We start from the raw sequence: 19,917 nt of genomic DNA on the forward strand, positions 1-19,917 counted from the left end.
GTTTCCCCCCCTCCATCAGTCCAGGTTAATGTATTAACTGAGGTCTCTCTCGCTCTGTCTTGCTGACCAGTGTGATTCTGAGCCCTATCTGGACTGTGTTGAGGAGCTCTACTATACCGCGAGATCTAATCTGGTAGTACTCTTTCTATCTGTCTCTCTCTCTCTCTTTCTGCCTCTCCTGCTTTCTTTTTCGTTTTATTTTCAATCTGGCTTCATTCCTCTAACCTTATACGTTCTTTTTTTCATACCTCCATCTTACCCTCTCCATACTTCTCTTCTCATTCTTAATCTTTTTCTGAAGGACAAGTACTTGTCCTTATTTCGGCTCTCTTGCTTTCCGAGCCCCTGCGGTCTCTCTCCTTTTTTTTTTTTCATTTTCCAGACTGCTGATTGCTTTGGCTGCTCGGTGTCCAACATGTATTTTTGTTGATTTTCACATATTTGTTCCATCTATTCTGGTCCATCCATCTGTTACTGTTCATTTTGTTCTTCTTTTTCCAGCCTTGGCTTTTGCCTCACTAACTGGTGTTGTAGTTGTCATGGTGATAAGAGTCCTTAGTGATTGTTGTTGTTGTTGTTGTTGTCGTTCTTTCCTGTTTTCAGATAAACATACAAAACACACAAACAGTCAAATCAAATCAAATTGTAAATCTCGTGGGGTTTTTTCTGAAATATGAGATTTCTGTGAAACACACATAGACAGACACACACACACGCACACACACACACACGGAGAAGAAGGTCGGAGGTCACTAGTGATGTAGTGCCTTGCTCAAGGACACTTAGTGACACTTAATTATAACCATTTATATTAAAATTGAATAAACATTCACACTCAACCTTTTAGTTTATGCAGTATTGTACCTGACATTTGTTTGACATACAGTTTCTCTTGATCTTTCTCTCTACAGAATGTGTGTGTCTCTTCCGCACACTACTGCTTACATGTTCTCTAACCTCTTACGTCCCGTAGTTGACCAGAGCAATGAGGCCTTTTTATAGAGGGTGTGCGTGTTCGGCTGAGTGTTTGTGTTTATCTGTTTGTTTGCAGTATGCGTGTTGCCCTCTGCACGCTTGTTGCATTATGTCATTATCTTTTGTGGCACAAGGCTGCATTCACATTGTGGCTGTAAATACTATTTGTTTCAGTCAGAGAATGACGCTGAGCTCAGCTAGCGCTGCTTATTGTTCACCTGCAAAACTAATCAACTTGTATCAACTTGCACCTGGTTGGAAAGCTGCTGCAGGAACTCAAAACCTTATAAGTAACGAATCACCATAAAACAGTACACATTCAAGAAGCTTATTATATAATGTGTTCAAGTTTAAAGACGTTGATGATTCATTGATTAAATCGCCTAAACCAGTGGGTCAGGGCCCAACTAGGGGTCTCAATATATATACAAGGGGGCCGTAGAACAGCTGTGTTTTAGTCATAGCTTCACAACCGTAAGGAGGCACAGCAGGCCTGTCAAGCTCTGGGTCTCACCACATGCCGGAGAGGCGTGATGGCGCAACTGGATACTTAAAAAAAAGAAAAAATAAAACATTAAAAAAGCTCTGTTCACAGCTAACTCATCTGCTGTGTAGTGCCCCCCCCCCCATTAGATTTTAGGGTAGCTTATCTAGCTTGGTAGCTATAGCTGTAATTTCAGCAAGAACTTTTTTAATATTTTCTTATGTTAACTTTAGTGGTTTTCCCTTTTACCTTTTTTTTTCTTTTGAAATAGTTGAAACTTGCACCCAAAGCTGAAACAAGGTCATAACTTGTGATGGCAGGTCATGAGTACACTTCATTTTAGGGCATCACAAGCCACAGGGACCACAGGTTTAAAGCAACTTTTATGTTGAACCAACTAAGAAGATATTGAAAAAAACTGAGCAGGATCACTGCAGGTATCTACAACCTGTCAGTCTGCTCGTCTTTTTGCTTCTTCTGATGAGGATAAAGTAGGAATTCAACAATTGCTTTAGTCTTTTAGAGTCCGTAAATATCTTCCTGTAGGAGAAAGAGACACAAATTATTCAGTTACCTATCTTGCACCTGTTATTTCATTCATGACAGGTGCACTTTTAATTATATGAACAAATCTGTAATCGTCAAACATCTGCTTTATCAAAGCTATGAAGAAAAAAGGGAATTGCTTTCGTGGCAAACATGGTATGATTAACACATTTATTAAGCCACAATGTGAACTCAGCAAGAGTCAAATCTATACACGCACAGTTAGCCACTGTATACATCTGTGTGTGTGTGTCTGTGGTTATGAACTCTACTTGTGGTGAAATCCTGTCTCATGGGGGTTGGTGTTATTTCTAGCAGGCTGTTGAACTGTCACTGCGGCTGCTACAGTAGCAGCCCCTGCAGCCATTTTGGCACTTGAACAGGGTTTCAGTTGTGGTCGTTGCTTCAGTGTGGTTATTTAGCCACATGGCCCAGAGCTTCAGCCCTGTTTGTGCCTCTGGAGAAATCAGATACGTAGCATCCTTTTTTAAAATGAGCCAGTTCTGAATTATCACGTCACAGTAGTAATGTTTTGCGTCTGTCTCGTAGGACCTGCAGTTGGAGTACGGCCATGATTCACCAAGTCTACTGGGAGGAAACAAGTGAGTCTCACCTTCACGTTCTGTCCGTCTGTCTCTCTCATCATGTCTGTTTCTTCCTCTTTTTTCCACCATCATCTTTCTCTCTGTCGCTTGAATTTTCTCCTGTTCCTTCATTTACAGTTGTGGCTGACCTAGTTTTTTTTTTTTTTTTTTAATTATTATTATTAACCATCTAGATTGAGGAAAGTTGTGGACAAAGTATTGGAGAGCCAGAATGTGAGGCAGCGAGAGATTTCATGCTGTAGGCTTGATGATTTATTCATGATTGTAGTTTGAGGACACTGAAGCTGTGTGTTGGTCTGAGCTTTCTGCTGACAAGTGTGCTTTGTCAGCAGAAAGCTCAGGTTCAGATCAGGGCAGCAGAACGTCCTCCAGAGTCGAGAAGATTCCTAAAGCATGTAGACCTTCACTCTCAGCAAATAAATTCTTAATTGAGGTTTTTTTTTTTTCTTCTTCTTCCTCTCATTTCCTCGTGTGCCTTTTTCTCTTCACTTATTCAACAAACAGGAGTCTTCTCAAGTCTGTGGAGGAAGAGCTTCATCAGAGGTGAGTCAGACTCCTCTCACACCCTGATTGACCCAGGGTGCTTTGATTTGCCGGTCTTCTAACCACGCCCACCCATCAGCCAATCATTGTTAACGGCAGGACTAATTGGGCCAATCACACGCAACTAACGCTGCTGTAACGCCCTCAGGCTGTCATGGCCCTCAGCAGTTTGGACTCTCGTGGGTTTTTATTTTCCCTCTGCGGCTTGCTTCACGCTTTGATGTCATCAGGAAAAGGCAGTGCTTTATAGGAGCTTCCTGCAGAGCATGGCTTACACACACACACACACACACATACACACTCACACTCTCTTGTGTGCATTCACCTACACACCCACACACACATGCACGCACGTATATGCAGTTTCTTAGCCAAAGCTGCAGTGGGTGTTCTTAGCAATTATACTGGCAAGTCTGTGGAGAAATTCTTCGTATTTGCCCCAAAGACAATGATGATCACCGTTTTTGTGCTTTGCTATTTTCTATGATCTGTTACGACAAATGTGTTTCATTGAATTCTTTGGTCTGCACAGTAACAAAGATTAGAGGGTTTTCACATCTCTAGACAAAGGGGACAAAGTTGTCTTGTAAACCTTTTAGTCAGTGGGGCCCAAATTACAGTTCTTTTCTATGCAAGTCTTCATTGTTTACGAGGGAGGTCTGTTGGATCTATGTTTACTTACATGATCAAGTTATATTAAAATTATTATATTCTTAAAATGTAGTTTCTTTAGTTTAGTTGCTCCCAGTTTTTCTCCTTTTTTCGTCCCCATTAACGGACAGCAGTAACAGTAGAGCCCGGCCGCAGTTTCGAGACCTGCAGTAAATGCAGTTCTTGGTTTGTTTTAGTCTGTACATGTGCCTCTGAGGTGGATGTTACCACGCAGCACCACTCAACCTGTGGCAGAATACATACAACAGGAATCTGACAGGTAGATGAAAGTGGCTTTTTCTTGCTTATCTGTGACAGACAGTTGTTATTTATTCTGACGTGGTAAACCTAACCACTGTGGTATTCCCAAGAGGATGGAGAGACTGTTAACAATTATTTAGAAAGGCTTTTAGACGGAGGTCTGATAGTTAACCAGCTGACCATGATTCTTCTTTGTCACAGCATATTTGTATACTTTACTGTATCTAAATACAAGATAAGGGTTAGTATACTGTGTATGGTTTGGGCTTGAAGGTTCTGTTTGATGGGATAAATTTACAATATGTTCACTTTGAAGGGAGTCAGCTCAGTCCTTTCTGTTTCCAAAGAAAGACAGTACAGGCTTTGTTGTTGTTGTACAGGTGTTCAAAAATAGCTCAGGTTATGCCTGGCTCAAATAAATAAAATCTAATAAGGGACTTCAAGAAAACTTTTCATACTCACTATCTGCTCAGTGTTTCTCTTTTAAATAGAAATACTGTTTTATTCACTGATTAACTCCACATGCTTCTACTTTGGTGCTTGTTCGATCAGTGCAAAGCTACTGTCAATGAGACTCATCGCGTTCTGCACAGATGTTTCACATTAAAAGCTTTCCTGATAGACTTTTACTGTGAAATATCTGCAGGTGTTGAGTTTTATTGACAGCAACTTAACACTGTTCAAAAGCATTGCAAAGTAGAGACAGTGTTTCTGTTTAAAAATAAATAAATAAGAATAAAAATGCCATAGATATGTACATGATATTGAATTTTCCCACCTCATTAATAAGGAAGTGTTTAGTTTTCATTAACAGCATCAAAAGACAATTAAAACAAGAGCAAATGACACAACAGGGAGACGACATTAAAAACAACTTACTGTTTTCTCTGATACGAGCCAGTTTCAAAGAATGGATTGTTTCTCTGTGTAGTTATTATAAATAAAGGATATAAATTTCAGTTGAGTTGACTGATCAGACGTTGTGGAGGGGTGTGTAGATCTGCAAGGACTGTATAGGTTTAAACAGTCAGGAAGTGTCTGGTTGTGGAATTAATCAGCAGCGAATTGTGAATAAATTCCCCTGTTTGTTCAGTTCTGTGGGAAATCTGCTGATTTTTTATTGATCTCAGTGTGAAGATGGGGCTCCACTATCTGTTTGGATCTGTTCAGTCCTTTCAGATCTGGGTTCAGGGGTTAGAGGTAGTTTGTGGACCAAGCTTCACTCAGCTCTCCCTCCCCTTTCCCTTCTTCCCCCAATCCTCTTCCACCTCCTCCTCCTCGTCCTGTTGTCATCTCCCATCTCCTTTGCTTGCTCCCTTTCTCCCTTAATCTCTCCCTCCTATGCTCTCCCTACTTCCAACCTCTGTTTCTACTCTCTTCCTTCCCTCCGTCCTTCCACCCCTCCCTTGTCCCTTCTTCCCCACTCCTATCTTCACCTCCTCTCCCAGGGGCCATGTGGCACACTTAGGGGATGATGAGGATGAGGATGATGATGGTGCAGATGATGATGAAACTCACACTCAGTAAGTTGTCTCCCAGTCTTAGAGCTGGAAGCCTCTCCCTCCCTGTCTCCCCATCTCTCTTTCTTTCTCCACACATCCCTCCCTCTATTCAGAGAGGAAAGGAGGAGGATGAGGAGTATGGACAAGGAGGACGTCTTCCTGTCTTTGCCACAGTTTCATCTGTGCATCTCTATGCAGCACACCCCACCATCATGCCACACATATGCCACCTGTGTTTGTGTGTGTGTTTACAGCCTGTGTGTTTTCCATGCTGTTACTACTTGTGTGAAGTTTAATAACTACTAACAGTAACCCTAACCCCAAAAAACTGACCTGGAGGCTGTTAACATAGAAGGTTTTTACTTCCATGAAGACACAGGGACTAGCTTTAGTCAAGGGTAGGAAACACGGAAATCCAGCTACATATCAAATTCTGGTGCATCTTATTTAATTTTCCCTGATTCTAAGGGCCAGTCTTTGTTAGGTGCAGAGTCTGAGGTCTGGGTGTAGTTTTGGTGTTAAGAGCATCATGACCTTGACATCTTATTTGCTTTTGTCTTGTTTTTTTTTCCACTTGCGCCACCATCTGTGCGCCTCCTTGCTGTCTGTGTGTGTGTGTGTGTGTGTGCACGCGTGTGTTTGCGTGTGTGTGTGTTTGTACACTGCCTTCTGTCATCTCCGGCCTTTAAAAAAAACTGTATATTTGGCGACCAGCCTCGTCCCTCATTGTGTAAAAGCCAGACGTCTGCGGCGGACCGGAGCGTTCCTTCTACACAGACATTTTCCACTGAAGTCAGAAAAGGCCTTTATACTTTCATTTTTTTTAGGTTTTTTGCTGATGGTCACGTCCAGAGAACACAGTACAGTGATTACAAAAATAGAAAGAACCTGAATTCCTAAATTGACTACAACCAATTTTAGTGTAAAGTGAAGTCAGAGCAACAGTTTCAGCTATTTATATGTTAAAAAGTTCATGTTTTACAGCTAAAACTGCTTGTGACATCAGAAAAATGCTTTACCTCCAGAATAGTTACTTAAACTATTTAAGCTCTTAGCACAAGCTAACCATGCTGGCTATAGCTATGTACTAAAACTCAATTCTGTAGCTTGTTGTCACAAAATAAGCTTTTTGTGATTTCCCTTTGATAAATCCTGAACCAGCACAGATCCAGCTGCAGAAACAGTCGAGCTCTCCACAGTATCTGTTAAATCAGTACATGAACTGCCGAGAGTGCTGTGTTACAAATCCTCTCACCTTCTGTGCCAAACAGATGTTTTCTTAGCAACCTCACAAGCTCAACTGAAGGAAGGTGTTTACCATTAGCATCCCACCACCATGACACATTTTCCAATACAGTGTTTGTTTTCATCGTTTGTTTTCATCTTAACGAGATGACTTCTGCATCGATGACGGACCATGTAGCTCCCAGCCCTGGAAGTGTAAACTGTGTCAGTTACTGATAAGTTGTAACTTCACTGTGATTGGTTGCCAGCCTCTCTGATCTCTTATTGGTTCATTGTCTGTCATTAACATGTTTCTCTTTAAATCTGTAGTTTATTAGGCGAAATAGATAAAGTCTCTGTGAATGCAGCGCTGGTCTGCGTTCAAAATGATGATTATTAGACGTTAACAGGTGTTTAAAAAAATGTTGAATCAAACAAGAAACAAGTGTAATGCAAATACAAAAAATGTTTTACACTTCTGCTTGATTAAATATTGTGTTTAACAGGTGGATCAAATCAAATAAGTACAATTTGATTTAGAATTATGTTGAATTTGAAGTGTTAGAAGTTAGTATTTTAACCAAAAATGCATGCAGTAATTTCAGTGACACTGGCTTCATTGTGTTCTCAGTTTCTCAGTATCAGTGCTGCTATTCTCAGAGACTTTAAAAATGTAGTTTTTCATAATGATCCCCGGTGTGTCAGTCTCACTTTGTATATAGTGGTTAACCCTTTACAGTAGTTATCTTGTGTCTGTCCTAGTGTCACAAAGTGTCAGGCTATGGTTGGACTTGTCATTTCAGAGTTTCCTTTAACCTCTGGTCATGTAGAAAACTGAATCTGGTCTGGATGCACGAAAAATGTTTACACATTGAACAAACTCAATTTCTAAAATCTGTGTGATTGTGCTTCTTTGCCTTTTGTGTGATCGTTCTTATTTATCAAAGAACAGTTTAAAGAAACAGGTTTTTAAACCTCTATAGGTATACACATGATTTTTAGTATGAATACTTTAATGTGTGATGAAAGCTGTCCCTTGGGATCAAAGAAAAAGTTGCTTTAAAATGGCAAGTGACACCATAGCCTCAGTGGTGTTCCCAGTGTAAGTCATGTTTGTAATAAACAGCATTTTCCAGTTTAGTTTATGAGTGTAACATCAAGCAGAGTCTCAATCCTCCGTCTTCTCATTCTTCAGTAAATCAAGCACTATCATGAGGCCAAAGGTCCCGCCCCCGCTTCCCCCCAAGGTACGAACAACCGAACAGTTCAGCTTAGTGTCATTTTGTAACGTGGTTATTTGGTTATAGAATTGTTGTCAGAGCATTTTCAATACAACAGACGTTTTTGTTTTGTTTTGAGTTTTATGGGATTTCTCTCTCTAACTCTTTGTCTGCGTTTCTTCTCAGCCCAAGTCCATCTGCTCGTCCCAACAGCAGCAGCAGCAGCAACAAAAACAAGACGACAGCCAATCACACAGCGAGGACGACGGCGGAGGGGGAGGGACCATCAAACGCTGTCCGGTCCCAGAAACGCCGAGCCCGGCCAGGCCCGCCTCCAATGTCCCCCCGCGGCCCCCGCCCCCGAAGCTGCCACCCCACCGCCGCAGTAGCCTAGGTAACGAGAGCCCGAAGCGTACGGACGTCGAAAACTCTGCCCCAGAGGATGATGGGAGCTTTAGGCATTTCTGGGAGTGGCTCCACACGCCTCACACAGAGGAGGAGCTGGAGGAGGCGTGGGAGGTGCTGAAGGAGGTGAAAGAGGAGCAGGAAAAAGAGGAAAAGGAAGAGAGTAAGAGCAGCCGATTGGTAGATTGGTCGTGTCCGCAGACCCTGTCGTCCCCTTCGATTGGTTGTGTGGTCTCCCATTAGTCAGTCCTCGTAGTCTGGTTGATTTATTTGTTCCATGAGTTCATTAATAATAGTGCTTTTAACTTTTTTTTTTTTTGTTTGTAGTTCCTTCCGTCCATCAGCCACTGCTCAATATGATTGTTTGTCATCTTTTGTGAAGTCTGATTGGTTCTTTAATCCAATCAGTCAACAGCTAGTAGTCTGCTACCACTTCCCCTCACTTCCTAGGAGGAAGAAGGAAGAGGAGAAAACATCGTCCTGGCTGATCAGAACATACACTCTGATGATGGTGCACATATGAATGAATCCTCTATTACATTACTAAAATACATTTACTTAATGTCCCTGCTGTCTCTGTCTAAGGAGAATAATGATATTGGCTCAGTTTTGATTCTTTATCAAAAGTGCATTATCAACTCACATTCTTCCCATTGTTTCATTCATTTGGATTAAATTTGGTCTTTTCCTGTTCCTGTTAAATAGTCAAACACAAGAATTGCATCAAGGCACCAAATTATGAGTCTTTCCAATATTTTCTACATTTCCCATACTTTCTAAAGCAGTGGAAATTTTTACAACTTCCACAGAGGGGAAAGCGCATTTTATTAGTTGTAATTGTTTAAAATATACATTTTAATTTCCTTTTAATCTCAGGACTATATAAAAAGCAGAAGTTAGTTAGTTTGGTTTAGCTGTTTCCGTACTGTATTGATTGAGAAAAGGCAGGTCTGATTAAAACTTCCAAGTTAAGACACAATGCGCTCAGGTTGGCTGTTGGTTCTCAGATCAGTTTTTGAGAGGAACTTTTCCAATTTCTTGGTCGTGCACTTGACGTTTTCCTGAATATTTAGATTTCCTACCTTTTCCTAGAAATCTAGGAAGTTGTTTATTGTGGTGTTTGGAGTTGCATCACAGAAGGGGTAAAACACACTGGAGAATGTGGTTAACTGCACGGTCACCTGTTTTAAAAACCAGCAGCAACACTGAAAGGATGAAAACAAAGACTAGAAATGTACCTTTATGCTGGAATGGACCTTAAAGCTTTCAGCAGGCACGCATCGGTAGCGAAGCACGGTGTGTGCGCAAATGTGTGTGTGTCTGTCATTCTCTCAATCTTTACGGGAAATGATTTTGTTCGTAGCTACAGAGATTTGTTACAAAGTCTCATTATTTGACTATTTTATCAGCCAACACAAACTTATTGAACATAATAGTGCATTTAGAGTGTAATGTGGCCTTCCAGCCATATCTGATCTATATTCACCACCGTCTACCCGGTGGTATATGGTGCATTCACACCTTCCTTTGATCATGACTATATTTGATCCTCTGTATTCTTCCTGCTAGCCTGCTCCCTCCCTCCTTCCCTCCCTCTCTGCTCCCAGTATTTGTTTGTTACTGTTTTAGTTTGACTCTCCTCTGTGTCTCTAGTCCTGCAGATTAGCAGTAGCAGAGTCACTGTCTGTTCTTTCACTCACTTTTCTCCCTCGAAGACACATCTGCATATGCACATACACTCTCCCTCTCTGTCCCCTCACACATTCACACACTCTCTCAGTTTCTCTGACACTCAAACACATTGTCTCCGTTGTTGTAGGTAATGGGCTGAACTCTCCACACAATGGTGAGAGGGACAGTCCAGCAGACAGACAGTCCACCATGCCCCCTAGTGTCCCCATACGGAAAGACAAGAAGGATGTTCCGGTAAGCAGACCTGGATCTACAGCAGTGACCCAGAGACCGCCAGAGATCCCATTCAAAATTGGAAGTTTGCATTAAATTAGATAATTGTTTAAATTGCTCATATCGCTGTGGCACGGAGCAGATAAGTCAGGCACTCTCTGGAATGCGTGGTGCCGATGAGGGATTGGTCGTCGCATGCCGTCAGGGTGCCTTTGCAAAGGAAGGGTGGCATTTGGGCGCCTCCCAAGCCAACGACAAAAGCCAACACTGCACAGGGAAATTGTTGTTCCAGTTTTGTCACAGCAGAATAAGATTCAAAATTAAATCCTAAAATGTTCAGGTACTGTGGAAGATTTGGTGATCTTGAAGGAAAAGCTGACATTTGTGGGGACACCGCAACAAAAACTAGAGGGTTTTATCTTTATGCGTAACTTCAGCTTCATTAGTCCCTGCTCGTCAAATTGTGACACCCTGTGTAAGATTGACTCACAGGATCTCTCACAATCCATTGCTGACCGACTTTGTGTGTGTGTTTGTGTGTGTGTGTTTGTGTGTGTGTGTGTGTGTGTGTGTGTGTGTGTGTGTGTGTGTGTGTTTATCTGTCTGTCCTAGAAGCCAATCAGTAATGGCCTCCCTCCTACACCCAAAGTCCATGTAAGTAACAATCTCTTTCGGCTCTCCTTCAGAAAACAGTTGAAACTTTGCAAAGATTTACCGCCGTATTTAATCACATGCTTCTCACATTTGTTGGATTACACTATTGAAAAACCATCAGATTAATAACCCTGGAAGGAATCCCAACATGATACTGCATCATAATCTGCACAATTCTGAACAATTCTTCATCTGCACCACGTTTATATTTACCTATTATTTGCAGATGGGTGCGTGTTTCTCCAAGGTGTTCAACGGCTGTCCCCTGAAGATCCACTGTGCCACCTCTTGGATCAACCCCGACACCAGAGGTAACCAATAGGAAAGCAGACACAGCGTTGAACATCACCTCACAGGGTGATGAAAGCACCACCCTGGCTCTTGAGGGAACCTGTAAGTATTGTCTGATGTGAGCTTTTGCTTTGCTCTAAAATGTTTTGTCTGTTTGTGTGTGTCGCAGATCAGTATTTGATATTTGGAGCTGAGGAGGGGATCTACACGTTAAACCTGAACGAGCTGCATGAGACCACGATGGAACAGGTGAGACTGAAGATCATGCACTTTAAGAAAACACTAACATGCTTTATGATAATATGGTTTTCGCTTTATTTACATTCTGGTTCATATTTTTTACTCTTTTATGTGAGAATTTCCTCAGTAATGAGGGAGTCATGTTTTGTATCTGCCTGCAGCTCTTCCCTCGGCGGTGTACCTGGTTATATGTCATGAACAATTGTCTCCTTTCCATATCTGGTGAGCTCTAACATATCTGTGTCTGTGGTTTTGATAGAAACTGTTCTATTGTTTATTATTAAAATTTGAAGTCAAGATTATTCATTCTCTTCTGTTCTCTATCGTTTTATTCTGTTCTGTTTCATGCACTTCCAGGAAAAGCCTCCCAGCTGTACTCCCATAGTCTGAGCGGTCTGTTCGAACAGGCCAGACAGTTACAGAAGTTACCAGTAGCCATTCCCACACACAAGCTGCCTGATAAGATGATTCCCAGGTACCTCTCCGACCAGGAAGCCAAACCTATTTTACTGAAGTCCTCTGATGTATTGAACTCCAACACAAAAGCCTTTTTCTGAGAGAAACCCGTATTTCTTTGTTCTTTGTTTATCTGTTTACAGGAAGTTTGCTGTGTCCAATAAAATTCCAGACACTAAAGGGTGCCAAAAGTGCTGCGTAGGTGAGTCATTGTGATGAAAGATTTCATACTTTTTGTGACCAGTACTGCGAGTTCAAGATGTGTTACAAGTTTGTGTGTGCAAATATTGTTTCGTTCGAGATATAAGACATTTCACAGCTAGTGATAGAAGCTAACCAAGTCTTAAGTATTACCCCACAAAGTAATAGGTGATGATGTTTTGTTGTTGTCTCTGTGCAGTGCGTAACCCGTACACAGGCCATAAGTACCTGTGTGGAGCCTTCCAGTCCAGTGTCATGCTGTTGGAGTGGGTGGAGTCCATGCAGAAGTTCATGCTCATCAAGGTCAGTTTTTGCTCTCTGCAGAATTCCTCATTTGTGTTTCCTCACCTCCATTTTTAGCCAATTTGAAGTAATAAAAAATGTCTTTTGAATATAATACTCAGTATCAAGACTACTGCCTACACCAAACTCGAGCACTACATCCAGATCTTTTTTGGATTCCTCTCTAAAGCAGCACAGTTCTGTATTTTTCTATCAGAACATGCTGCTGATTTGGGAAATGTCTGTAGCCCCTTTTCCTTTGAGAAAACAGACGACACCAACGTTTCACCTACTTTCTTTTCATCCATGCGACAGAATATCGACTTCCCGTTACCGTGTCCATTGGAGGTCTTTGAGATGTTGGTGGTCCCGGAGCAGACCTACCCTCTGATCTGTGTGGCGGTCAGTAAAGGCACCGAACTCAACCAGGTGGTCCGGTTCGGCACCGTCAACCCCAACTCTACCTCCTCCTGGTTCACAGAAGCAGGTGAGAACAGAGTGACCAGTGCTGTTGTGTTAATCTGACAACACTTGATTTGGTTAAAAACAAAAAACAACACATTTCCCCCTCACCTTTCTCTCTGCAGACACACCACAGACGTGTGTGATCCATGTCACTCAGCTGGAGAGAGACACTATCCTAGTCTGCCTCGACAGTGAGTAAAACACATTCGCACTGTGCAGCTTTGATGACTTCGGGTCAGATTGCAACAGATTTGCCAGAATGTGACTCAGCTACTTCATCTCTCTCCACAGGGTGTATAAAGATAGTGAACCTTCAGGGCCGGTTGAAATCCAGCAGAAAGCTTTCAGCCGAGCTGACCTTCAACTTCCAGATCGAATCCATAGGTATGAAGAATTTTAAATCACATCAATATAACTCCTGACATAAATGTTGAAACAGTTCAACTCAGGGCCACATCAAGAACAACAGGGTCATAAACTGAAAGAATAAGTTACTGTGAATCGACATGTATGTCTTCCAATTTGTTCGTCTGTTTCTTTGCAGTTTGTCTCCAAGACAGTGTCCTGGCCTTCTGGAGGCATGGCATGCAGGGACGGAGTTTCAAGACCAACGAGGTGCAATTGATACTAAGTGTCTGTGTGTGTGTGTGTGTGTGTGTGTGTGTGTGTGTGTGTGTGTGTGTGTGTGTGTGTGTGTGCGTGTGCAAACTAGAGAAGCCTATGGAGTGTGTAATGAGGTTCACTTCCAGACATCATGGCAGGATGTTATTTAATCTCAGACTATAATAGGATTTTGATTACAGTTCTTGAAGCTGCTGATTTCCTGTAATGTAAGTGGATTAATGGAGCATGAGTTTAAATTAATTGTATAGGTACATTTATTTCAGATCTGCAAAATAGCTTGAAAAGGGGAAACATTTGATCAGGGATGCTGATCCCTGCAAACCATCTGGCCTTGTGAGAGAGAGGCAGGTTTTAAAGACCAGGATCAAAACATTTTATCATGAATATCAAACTTATTTGCTCAGTAACCTTCAATCACATGATCCTGATTTTACTTGACCATGATACTTGAAGTTTATCTACCACCCGACGTCAGACCCTTCGGACTGGTGGGTCCTCCTGGCGAGCTCTGACCTTGACTTTGTCTCTCTCGGCCTTTGTCTTCTCTTCCATTCCCCAGATCACCCAGGAGATCTCTGACAGCACACGCATCTTCAGACTACTGGGATCAGACAGGTGAGAACACAGACACACACACCATCACATACACACCGACTTCTCACTTGATACACATCGCGCACGTAGGCTTCTGTTAACACCCACTCTGATGTCTTATCACTGAAGACGTGCTGACTGTAGAGATCCAGATGCAGAGGACAGAGGCCGCACTCTGCCCAGGTACACTCACTGCTCGCTGGCCACAGACGGCCTAAAACTCTCCCTCTTTCTGTCGGGGACTCTCGAGGTGTGCATGACGCCAGATTTCAATGATTGGGAGCTTTAAGACTGTGTGGGAGGAAGTGTGTGTGTGTGTATGAGAGAGAGAGAGAGAGAGAGAGAAATTACACCAAAGTGATTTTTACCAACGAAGTCATGACAGCATAGACACCAAAATCATCTTTGTCTGGTCTGATGCAGCATGTTAACACTATATTGAACTGACAGCAGGACAGTTTGCTTCCTGGGATCAGTAGAACCTGCACAAAATATATTTGCTTTGAGCTACCACTGGATAATTTTGGTGCCTACTGTTTCGTTCTCCAACGGCTGAGTGCCTTTGAGTTATAATGTGTGAATGTGTGAGCCTTTGGGTCCCTGTTAAAACGGTATTAACAGCTTTGTCACAGTTTTCCTCCGGGTAAACAGAGAACACTTCATGAGGGGCTTAGTTACGAAACAAATCACATCCCTCCGCTGCCTTTTTCCAAATAACAGGGCTTTTAAAGGCTTGGACCATATCCTGCGTGGGTTGCTGGCTGTCTTTACATATTGCTACAGTAAATCCTGGGTCTTTACTATGTCTTCATACTTTATTTTGTCAGAAATACTTATAACATGCTGAAACTGGGCTGTTCTTTTATCAGGGACTTAAAGGCAAAAATTAAAACTCATCAATGTTATTTTCCCTTGAAACTAAAGTGGATGTATGTGTGTGTTTGTGTGTGTGTGTTTGTGTTTTGCAGAGTGGTGGTGCTGGAGAGCAGGCCTACAGACAACCCTACAGCCCACAGCAACCTCTACATCCTGGCAGGCCATGAAAACAGCTACTGAGACACGCACACATACACACACACCCACACACACACACACACACACACAGACACGCGCTATAAACAGCCTACCACTAATGCAAACAAGGGAGTAAGCAACCAGGAGAATCATTCAGCCCAGTCCTACCGCTAATCCCCCCCACCCATCCACCCAGCCTCCACCTTCTCACCCGGCCTGCCAGCAGTGTAACTGGGAGACGAGCAGTTCGTGGGTGCAGATGCGGATTCCCACTTGCAGACGTTGAAAATGCACCGCAGTTTTATATGTGTATGAGTTAAGTGCGTCGTAGTAAGACGGCGGGGTTGTGGACCCATTTCCGACAGGGCGAGGGTTAAGACAGCTGGTCTGAGGCCAGTTCGGGTTGCGATAGCCAGTGAGTCTCTTCTCTGCACCTCACGAGACTTCAACCCACAATCCTGATACCATCCCACCTTCCCCTGCACACTGCACACTGGGAAAACAGCATCCAGCACAGAAGTTCGACTTCAACACTACTTCTACTACTACTACGTCTACACACACTAGTACTACTACTGCTACTGCTACTTGCGCTAAAGCTTCACAGAACAGCCATCTTGCACAGAAAACCTTCCCTCCTCTCTCCTTTGTCGTCTTTTCCTGTCTCCTCCTCCCTCTGTCCCCTCCTCCTTTAGCCTCCTTTTTTTTTTTTTTTTAAACTACACATTTATTTATTGTGGCATGATGTAACTTTAACAACCAGGATGGCTTTCCTGTTTTATTTGTTTGGTTTTTTTTAAAAAAAGGATAAAAAAGAGAAAACAGACTAAAAAGCTTTGCCACCTCTGCTAGCATCAAATTCCAGTACCCGTCACTACACCACACAAGTGCTTAATTGACCTCTATTTAATTGTTGTAAATATAAATGTAGTATTTTTTGACAGAGACGAACACTAAAAAGACTGGTCGTGTAGATAGGCGTGTGTATAGTTGCTCTGTACAACCGTGGAGACGAACAGAGACAGACAGGCATGGAGGAGTGACAGGGCAGTAAATTCACGTCCTAGATCCCTGATCATGTGACGAGGGTCAGGAAGCAAAGACCCCCTGCAGTCTCCTCAGGTGGACAGCTTTAGTAATCTGATATTATTCTAATAATGATCCGGAGCTCAGGATTGGACTGAGCAAAAGCAGGAAATGTCACTGATTGGTCATTTTCATTTTCGTTTTGCATGCGTCACCATCGAGACTTCCTGCTCGTTTGCACCATAGCAACTGTCAACGGGGCAGCGGACGTTTTGAGATCTGTTCATTTAAGTTTCTTTTTCCTGTTTCAACATCATCTGTTTCGTTTTTTTTTCTTTGTTTTTGTTTTAATCAGAAAGCCTTTTATTTTTTTTCTTTAAATGGTGTTTTTTATTTTTATCGAACCACTGGTGTTAAAAATTTGCACAGAGAAAAAAAAAACTTATTTGATAAACAAATGTGATGTCATTATAATATATGACCTTGTGTGTATGCACAGTGTGTGTGTGTGTGTGTATGTATGTGTGTGTAGTCATAGAATATGCACATACGAGTGCATCATGTACAGGTCTGGTCTTTAATAAGTGACAGTTGTGTTTCTGCCCGAAGCCCCTTGAAAAGAGCACCAAGAAAAAAAGCTGAATTTACACAGAAAGAAAAATCACTTCTATTTTTACACTAGACCTGGTATATATTAACTGTTAGCCATCATTTCTAGCATTAAATTTAACTGGAGTTGTACCGTATAAATGAAACAGTATATTTCACTGGATCTATAACCAGCAGCAGAAAAACACCCACCTGGATAAAACAAACACACAAGATCCATCAAGTCAGGACAGTATTCACATTTTGTCCAGATAAACCTGCTTATAGACAGAAAATGTAACTGTGTTTTAGCTTTTTCAGTAAGAACACTTAAACACATTTAGCAGCAACTGCTAGTCGGACAGAAGCTCTAGCCCAGAGATGGGGGGGGGGGTCTTTAACTTTTTAATTGATTTTTTTTTTATTTCTGTGCAACATTTGATTCATTTTAGTCATATATTTGCTTACAACCCTCATCGCTGTGACTTTTTTTTTTTAAAGGCCAACATCTGTATGAAAGCTCACACTACATGCATGTCGATGTGCACCATGTGGTTGTGGTGTGTTAGAGAGTCTACATGTGGCAGTACACTACCAGTCTTTACAAGCTGTGACACTAGAGGTTGCTTTCAGAGGATGTGAACACTAGTTTAGGTCCACACTACACACCGTCTGTAACGCCCAACTCTTAACAGAGCTGAAACATTTGAGTTAATTTTTCAAGTGGGGCACGTGTCTCAAACAGTTCTTCTTTTTCTCAGATACAGAGGTGTAAACTGTCGCATATACAGTAAATGTACAAGCAAAAGCAAAGCACACATGTGGGTTCATCAGGTCAATGTGACACTAAATACTGTTAATGTAATGATGTAGATGTGATCAGTGATCACTGCCGTGGCAACAGTGATTTCTCTGCTTGATGGAAACTCAAAATTTAATGGTAATTGTTCCATTTTGTACAAACCTGGGTAAAAATGTACATCCGTAATCCAAGTGCAGTCCAGTGCTGGACTGCAACGCCCTGTTACAGACTGAAGGTTTAAAGATTTTAATTTTATCGTCAGAGTTTAATAACAGCTAAAATATAATTGATACAAGAGGAACAGGAACAATTACAGTATTGTCGTATTGACTCTAGCTTTGGAGTAAATTGATAATTCATTAATACGGGCGGCAACGTTTCAGCTCTGTATAGACGTGTCCCTGGATGTTACTGAGGTGGTTGTAAAAAGGGACATGCCGCCATATTGGGAGACATAAATGTGTACCAACATGGCGGCGTGTGCCTCTTCTCTTTAGAGATGGAAATCACACCAATGCCCCAGCACACGATTTCACTTGTGTTTCACTACGATTTATTTATGAGTTAACATATCCTCTCAAAGGATTCCAGCTCCTGATGCTGTATTGCGCTGTTGTGGTGAAGCAACTAAATCAAAGCATAGTCTAGTTAAGTGTAGAGAGTGTGAATCCACTTTGAAGATCTACTTTTTTTTTTTTTTTTATCTCCTGTGCACACTTGTCTTGTATGAAAACAAAAAACGCCCACAGAATGTTGCTTTGCACCTGGGAAACATCTGTCGGAAGTTTTAATCCTACAAGACATTATGACAACGTACTAAATTGCCATGTAGTCAGTTGGGAGCAGAAACCTGTCTTCCTTCGTGCTGCTCTATATGAGACTCTGAATGCTGTTTTGAAATTCACCCACAAAGCAGTTCAACTCTTCAGGCAGCAGCCGGGGGTCGATTCAGAGACGTGCTCAAACCACGAGACCCGAGACGGGCGATTCGGCTCTGACCGTGCTAATACGAGTGCGTCGAGCCAACATCCGTTAATACAGACATGTTACAGTTTCAGACACAAAAATATTTTCCCAACAGTTTGTTCATTCAGCGTTAAAAAGACATTAGTTATACCAAATATACTGCATCGCCTCACATTGACATCATCAGCCATTAGGCCGAATTAATCACTTTCAATATTTAAGCTCAGTTCATACAATTTGATTGGTTCCTCATCATTTGATCAATTTAAATTTAACCGCCCTGTTGCTAGGTCATCATATATTTGGAAAAAAATGAATCCAACATTCCTTTACATGACGGCTCGGTTTATGTCTAAGAACATATATTATATGGAGTTTACATTTCTTTTTTTTAAATGTAATGCCAAAATATGATGTTGACATTTTTCTATGGCCAAATTTAGATAGTCTACCTCGTGGTATGTCCCTAGACGAAAACACAAAACAATTTGTCTGATTCGAAAGACAACCGTCAACAGTGTGTAAGGTGAGAGTGAATATGAAGCGTGTTCTCTGAGGCTCTCGTTAGAGCGTCTGTGTCCTCTCAGTTGATGTGTGTCAATGAGCAAAAGCTGAGAAATCTCAGGCCCCAGAAAGAAAAAAAAAAAAACACTCATCCTGTATCATAGCAGCTCATCTAAAATCATTAAAAGTATGTATTGATTTAGTCTTAATTGACTATAGAAGCGGTTCTTTTTTTTCTTTTTTTTTCTGTGGGGTTTATTAACGTTTACTTTTGGGAAAATTGTCCCTTTATTACAGAATAACAAATGAATGATTGAATGATATCTGCAGTCATAGACACAAATTTAATCTGTACTCCACTAAAGCAGGTGCCAACATGGCCCTCTACTCCTGGCTCACATCATGTGACAGTAATTCATAGGGATTGTTTTGAGATGATTTGGGCAACAGATGTGTGGATTTTCTGAACGAGACACAAAGAAACATTTCCCCTGGATTGCCTCTTCGTTCTGCCGCTCATAGTTTCCATGCGGTGACCTCCACCTATCTGGTGCTCCAAGCACATAGGAGGAAACACAGATGAGTTATTTGCAAAAGCTGTTTGATCCAGGTATCTTCCCAATATTAAACGAAACACAAGTCTCCTCTGTTCTGTCGTGTTAACATCACCTTTGTCTTTTTGTTTTCATGATGCAATGCACACGTTATGAAATGTATATAGTGTAAAATAAAAATGGGTTTGTTTTACATACTGTATAATTGCCTATATTTTGTTTCAGAAGTGTAACAGATTTATGAGATGACAGGTTAACACATTAAAAAGAAGGAACTGAACCGTCTGGTGTCTCATGCTGGTCATTTCTGATGAGAGTGGGCTTTGTTCGTGTAA

At 41.7% G+C, this 19,917-nt stretch overlaps 1 protein-coding gene across 9 annotated transcripts in view; it reads left to right on the top strand.

The window, feature by feature from the left end:
- The window catches only part of LOC111661998 (mitogen-activated protein kinase kinase kinase kinase 3), a 40,576-nt gene extending 20,714 nt beyond the window's left edge, over nt 1-19,862 (top strand). For 2 of the 9 annotated variants that reach the window (XM_087176469.1, XM_087176462.1), the window contains 21 exons: nt 71-133; nt 2,555-2,607; nt 3,115-3,153; nt 5,514-5,588; nt 7,987-8,038; nt 8,198-8,579; nt 10,236-10,342; nt 10,934-10,975; nt 11,202-11,286; nt 11,436-11,515; nt 11,668-11,728; nt 11,864-11,981; nt 12,106-12,164; nt 12,363-12,466; nt 12,761-12,932; nt 13,033-13,101; nt 13,202-13,294; nt 13,455-13,525; nt 14,094-14,149; nt 14,258-14,311; nt 15,097-19,862. In XM_087176469.1, coding sequence (XP_087032595.1) covers nt 71-133; nt 2,555-2,607; nt 3,115-3,153; nt 5,514-5,588; nt 7,987-8,038; nt 8,198-8,579; nt 10,236-10,342; nt 10,934-10,975; nt 11,202-11,286; nt 11,436-11,515; nt 11,668-11,728; nt 11,864-11,981; nt 12,106-12,164; nt 12,363-12,466; nt 12,761-12,932; nt 13,033-13,101; nt 13,202-13,294; nt 13,455-13,525; nt 14,094-14,149; nt 14,258-14,311; nt 15,097-15,184 — 1,923 coding nt within the window. In that variant the 3' untranslated portion in view covers nt 15,185-19,862. The remainder of the gene's footprint in view (nt 1-70; nt 134-2,554; nt 2,608-3,114; nt 3,154-5,513; nt 5,589-7,986; nt 8,039-8,197; nt 8,580-10,235; nt 10,343-10,933; nt 10,976-11,201; nt 11,287-11,435; nt 11,516-11,667; nt 11,729-11,863; nt 11,982-12,105; nt 12,165-12,362; nt 12,467-12,760; nt 12,933-13,032; nt 13,102-13,201; nt 13,295-13,454; nt 13,526-14,093; nt 14,150-14,257; nt 14,312-15,096) is intronic. The other 7 variants (XM_087176463.1, XM_087176464.1, XM_087176465.1 and 4 more) reach the window with 7 other exon arrangements.
- Nucleotides 19,863-19,917: the final 55 nt, after the last annotated feature.

The sequence above is a fragment of the Seriola lalandi genome, unplaced genomic scaffold, assembly GCF_002814215.2.
Source record: "Seriola lalandi dorsalis isolate HSWRI2012SDOR001 ecotype SW California unplaced genomic scaffold, Sedor1 jcf7180002054556, whole genome shotgun sequence".
In the NCBI taxonomy this organism is placed as follows: domain Eukaryota; kingdom Metazoa; phylum Chordata; class Actinopteri; order Carangiformes; family Carangidae; genus Seriola; species Seriola lalandi.